A 5821-nucleotide genomic window follows, 5' to 3' on the forward strand; every position below is an offset into this window, starting at 1 on the left:
CGGCGGGGGACTCGCGGGGCCCGCGTCCCCGGCCTGTGCGGCCAGCCTGCCCCGTGGTCACCGAGCAGTTGGAGGGGCCGGCGGGCGCCGGGAAGGGGGCTGGCAGGGCGGCTGGCGTGCGAGCTCCGGCCAGCGCCCGGTGACAGCATGCGGATTGGAAGCGCGCCCAGCTCTGTCACCTGTGGGTGACAGCCGACGTCCAAACGCGAGAGCCACGTTTCGGGGAGACCTGCTGACAAGGTTCTCCACACGCCTTTGCCGCGGCGCCGCTCAGGCAGAGGAAGACCGGGAGGGCAGGGGAGGAGAGCAGCCGGCTTAACATGAGAGGGGACAGGAGGAGTTTTGATTTCAGCGTGGCATGGAGTCGCGAGCGAGTAAATTTGGGTCCAAGAGGCCCATTCTTATCTGAAAACTCATCCGACAGAACATTTATGTTTTATAGCACCCCTTCCCACGACCCTTCAGTTGCCCTCTTAGCCGTCAGAATTTTACTGTGTGCCCTTCAGTAGCATCGACTGACTCCTCGGGTCCACTCCTTGCCCTAATTAAAATTTGCCTTTCAAGTTTGCCTGTGCTGACTCAAAGGAAAAGGCAGGTAGTCCTTCAACCAGATTTTCTGGTGCTGTTTTCACAACTGTAGGCTTTTGACTTAATTGTCTACTTGCGTCCTTCCCATTTGCTGTTTTTTTTTTTTTTTTTTTTTTTTTCAGGCGCTCTTCATGTTTGGTCGTATGTGTGTCTGTTTTTTTTGAGACAGCCTCACTCGGTGTGTAACTCTGGCTGGCCTGGAACTTTCTAACCGCCAGCTTTGCCGTAGCAGTGCTGGGTTTAAAGGAGTGTGCCGTCGTGCCCAGGCTCCGGTACTGTGATGTATTAACGCAGGAAGTTTTTCTTGAGGACCCACTATGTACTGACAGTCTGTCTCAGGCATAGAAATACTGCCCAGAATCAGTTCTTTCTCTTGAAGTTCCAGATTGCAAAGAGAAAAACAGCATGTTTAGATTGTAGATTTGAAGATTTGAAAAGCAATTTACTACAGTAGAGAAACAGGTAAAGGAACAAAGAATAATGCGTGTTTTCTTCCTTCCCTTCATTTCTCCTTCTTCCCTTCCTCCCTTTTTCTTCCCTCCTTCCTTCCCTCCCTTCTTCCCTTCCTCCCTCTTTCCCTCCCTCCTTTCCTCCCTCCCTCCCTCCCTTCTTTCCTTCCTCCCTTCTTCCCTCCTCCCTCTCCCTCCTTCCCCCTCCCTCCCTTGTTTTGTTTTGAGACAGGTTTCTCTGTAGCTTTGCAGCCTGTCCTAGAACTTGCTCTCTAGACCAGGCTGGCCTGGAGCTCACTGAGATCACCTGCCTCTGCCTCCCAAGTGCTGGGATTAAAGGCTTGCAGCACCAGGTCTGGCACCAATGCACGTTTTCTTAAAGCTTCATTGAAATGGAGAGGGAGGATTGCTAGGATGTGGCCTGAGGGAGAAAGCGTTTTAGGTATCAGGCAGAAGTGGGCCAAGGAAGCACTGAAGAGATGATCTTGGTTGAAAGAGTTGTGCTCTCAGAACCAAAGAATGGAATTGTAGCGGCAGCTCCATTTTTGTTTCGGAATTTCTTCTTCCAGTGAATATCTTCATTTAAAAGGTTATTGCGAAAATCAGATATGATGGTTTTGGAAGGGCACTGTCTAATTAGAATTCGTTAGCTGTTTATATTGATTCATTAACTGTTTATATTGAGGAATTATGAGTGGCAGGACTGCTAGTGCTTTGGAGCCAAATTAAAAGGGACAAGCCCCAGAGTATGAACTTGGACCTTGAGCTTTTTAATGAGTTCATTAGAGTGACATGATACAAATTGCATTTTTTGAAGATGAATCTTAATCTAATGTAGTACAGATTAGAGGGGGGTTAGATTGGAGGTGAGAACTTGGATACTATTTATTTTTCTAAAATACGATTGTATTTTTACAGCCTTACATGCTTTGTTCTCCTTTATTATGTTTTTTTAATATTTATTTATTTATTTATTTATTTATTATGTATACAATATTCTGTCTGTGTATGTGCCTTGAAGGCCAGAAGAGGGTGCCAGACCTCTTTACAGATGGTTGTGAGCCACCATGTGGTTGCTGGGAATTGAACTCAGGACCTTTGGAAGAGCAGGCAATGCCCTTAACCACTGAGCCATCTCTCCAGCCCCTTTATTATGTTTTTATATTTATGGCAGAGTCTCATCAATCCCAGGGTGGCGTCAGACTCAGTATGTAGTAATTGAGGATGACGCTGAATTCTTGACACCCCTGTCTGCGCCTTCTGAATACCGGGATCACTGATGCCCCACTCCGCCTGGCTTGTGTGGTGCTGCAGCCTGAGCCAGAGCCCTGTGTGGCAGGCGAGCATCCTGGGTGGTGCTGGAGCTGAGACAGAGCTCTGTGTGTGGCAAGCAAGCATTCTGTGTGGTGCTGGAGCCTGAGCCAGAGCCGTGTGTGGTAGGCGAGCATTCTGTGTGGTGCTGGAGCCTGAGCCAGAGCTCTGTGTGGCAAGTGTGCATTCAACACTTGAGCTACATCTTTAGCTCCCACCCCCGCCCCCACAATTTTTTTAAATTTATTTTATTTTACATTTTAGGTGATCTTTGGTAAAGGGAGGGTTACCAGCTTAGACCAGTGGTTGCCTACCATTTGCCCAGCATGCGCAAGGCTTGGATTTATAGCCAGCAGTGGGAAGGACAGAAAGCTGGATGAGGATTTCCCTTGAACAGAATGGTTGTTTCACTTAGCTGTCGCTCTTTCTTATATACAGGTGTCTTGAATGTCTTTAATAACACTATCTCATCAAGGCCTGAAGGATGGTGATGAAAGTTAAGGTTAGAATGAACTGAAAGTAGGCCCGAGTTGTAGTTTGTGGTAGAACACCTATAAAAAAGAACTAGGAGGAAACATTTTCTGCAGACACTACTTACCATTTGTGCAGTCAAACTTTTAGTAAGCGTCTCAGGTAAAAACAGCTGTTTAGGGGCTGGAGAGATGGCTCAGAGATTAAGAGCACTGGCTGCTCTTCCAGAGGTCCTGAGTTCAATTCCTAGCAACCACATGGTGGCTCACAACCATCTATGAGATCTGGTGCCCTCTTCTGGTGGGCAGGCATACATGCAGACAGAACATTGTATACATAAGAAATAAATTTAAAAAAAATTACCGGCCGGTGGTGGCGCACGCCTTTAATCCCAGCACTCGGGAGGCAGAGGCAGGCGGATCTCTGTGAGTTCGAGACCAGCCTGGTCTACAAGAGCTAGTTCCAGGACAGGCTCCAAAACCACAGAGAAACCCTGTCTCGAAAAAAAAAACAAAAAAAAAAAATTTTTTTTAAATTTTTTAAAAAGCTGTTTACAGTGCTCATTGAGTTTTTAGCCATAATAAATGACTCTGAAGCATATAAAACACAGCTCAAAATCAGTATATCAAGATAGACTTGTAAGTTCTTTTAACACTCTTGATATTTTCTAATTTTGAGATTTTAGCTAAAAGAGCAAAGGTTTAATGTATGGTTAGATTAGCCATAGACTTCCAAACTGGGTTTGTCAGTGACATGATTTCAATAGGCAGTCAGTTCTCGTCCATACCCAGAAGACAGGCTAGTAAAGAGAATTTTATGTTTGTTTTTAAGTTACCTTGCAAAACTTCAAACTCAGCGAATAATTTTCAGAACAATATTTATGTGATGAGGAGTTGAATACCTTTTAATGTTAGGCATTGAAGCATTTTAAGATAGGTCTAAGAAGATTGGGACCTTTGACCTTAACATTTCTTTTACAAAAAAAAATCCCTTAGTCACTTCCCCATAGTCTGAACAACAGGATGATACTGTATTTCTGTGCACTTAAGTGTTATTATTAGCTTAGCTAGGTGGTGGTGGTACATGCCTTTAATTCCAGGAGGTAGAGTCAGGTAGATCTCTTGAGTTCGAGGCCAGCCTGGTCTATAGAGCAAGTTCCAGGACAGCCAGGGCTACACACAGAAACCCTGTCACAAAAAAAACAAAAACAAAAACAAAAAAAAAAAGTTATTATTAAAACTTTGATGGTAGTGCCTTACCCTCTCTGAGGAATGAATGGGGGGGGTGGAGTGGGGGGTTAGGTGGAAGGGATGGGGGGAGGGGAGGGAGTGGGAACTGGGATTGGTATGTAAAATGAAAAATGAGAGTTTTTTTGAAAAAAGAAAAATATATATATAAGGTTTGATGGGGTATCCATGGTGTTCCTGACTTGCAAGGTGCAATAGGCATGCAAAGCATTGAATGTGGCTTCTAACCATAGAAATCTTTCTTTTGTTTTTGTCAAGCCCGGTTTATCTTGTTCTCTAGATTGTAATTTTGTGTCAGTGAGCCATCCATGAAGTGCCAACATGGGAAAGAAACGAACAAAGGGGAAAAATGTTCCAGTTAAGGCTTCCTCAGAATCTGCAGGTATATTTTACCTTTTGTTGTTAAAGCCTGTTACTATACCTAAACGAATTTTCTGTTACATTTATTTTTATGTATACTGTGTAGGCAGAGTTTCTCTGTGTCTCTGTAGCTCTCCCAAATAACCATTCAGAGACTTATTAAATATAAATGCTTGGCCAGTAGCTCAGACTTCTTACTAACTAACTAATTAACTAAATAACCCATATTTCTTATCTGCATTCTGCCACATTGCTCAATACCTTTTCTCAGTATAACAAATTCTTTTCCTTTCCTTGTCTCCTCCCAACTCTGAGAGACTCCTCTCCTTCACTCCTTTTTCCCCTGCAAATCCTGCCTAACCTCTACCTGTCCAGCTATTGGCCAGTCAACTCAACCTTAACCCAGTTACAGTAACACATATTCACACAGTGTAAAGGACTATTCCACAGTACTGGGTGCTTTTCCTTGTATGCATGTCTGTACTGTGTGAATGTAGTACTTTCAGAGGCCAGAAGAGGGCATCATATTCCCTGTATTAGCCAGTTCTGAGCCACTATGTAGATGCTAGGACTCAAACCCAGGCCTCTTAGAAGAGTAGCCTTTGCTCTTCTGATCATCTCTCCAGCTCCCTAGGTGATATGTTAGGTGATGTATATATTATTATGTAATCAGGGTTTTACTATTTATTTTAAAATTTTATTTTGGTTAAATGTACTGCCTGCTTGTAGCCTGTGCACCATGTGTGTGCAGTGTTTGTAAAAGGCCAGAAGAGGGTATCAGAGCCTCTGGAATTAGAGATAGTGGATACCATGTTTGTAAAGGCCAGAAGAGGGTATCAGAGCCTTTGGAATTGGAGATAGTGGATGCCATGTTTGGTCCTGGGATTGGAACCACAGGGGCTTTGGAAGGGCAACACGTATTCTGAACCACTGACCCGTCTTTCCAACCCTATTTACTTTTTAAAAAAATTTAATTTTATGTGTATGGGTCTTTTTACTGCATGTATGCTTTATGCATCATATCTGGGGAGTGCCTATGGAGGGCAAAAGAGAGCACTGGATGCTGGGAAGCTGGAGTTAGACATGTTTGTGAGGCATCATGTGGCTGCTGGGGTTGGAAACACAGGTCCTCTAGACAGGGTTTCTCTGTGTAACAGTCCTGGCTGTCCTGGAACTTGCTTCGTAGACCAGGCTGGCCTCAAACTCACTGAGGTCTACCTGCCTCTGCCTCCCAAGTGCTGGGATTAAAGGAGCATGCCGCCACTGCCCAGCTTGCTTGATTAGTTTCTAAGACTCTAGTTTTCATCAAACAATGCAAACCCTTCATCCCGAAGCCCTTCATTGACTTGTCCTAACTTGATTTCCATTCACAAGCCAGCTGTCAGTTTTTTTTTT

The 5821-nt window shown here is 44.4% G+C and overlaps 1 protein-coding gene across 5 annotated transcripts in view; it reads left to right on the plus strand.

Annotated features, from left to right (window-relative positions):
* Usp16 (ubiquitin specific peptidase 16) overlaps positions 1 to 5821 on the plus strand; it is a 29044-nt gene that overhangs the window by 768 nt on the left and 22455 nt on the right. For 2 of the 5 annotated variants that reach the window (XM_013353438.2, XM_005345308.3), the window contains exon 2: positions 4325 to 4448. In XM_013353438.2, the coding sequence (XP_013208892.1) occupies positions 4388 to 4448 (61 nt within the window). In that variant the 5' untranslated portion in view covers positions 4325 to 4387. Of the gene's footprint in view, positions 1 to 710; positions 1051 to 4324; positions 4449 to 5821 lie in introns of those variants that run through there. The other 3 variants (XM_026787169.1, XM_026787175.1, XM_005345309.3) reach the window with 3 other exon arrangements.

The sequence above is a fragment of the Microtus ochrogaster genome, chromosome 2 (assembly GCF_000317375.1).
Source record: "Microtus ochrogaster isolate Prairie Vole_2 chromosome 2, MicOch1.0, whole genome shotgun sequence".
Taxonomy (NCBI): Eukaryota; Metazoa; Chordata; class Mammalia; order Rodentia; family Cricetidae; genus Microtus; species Microtus ochrogaster.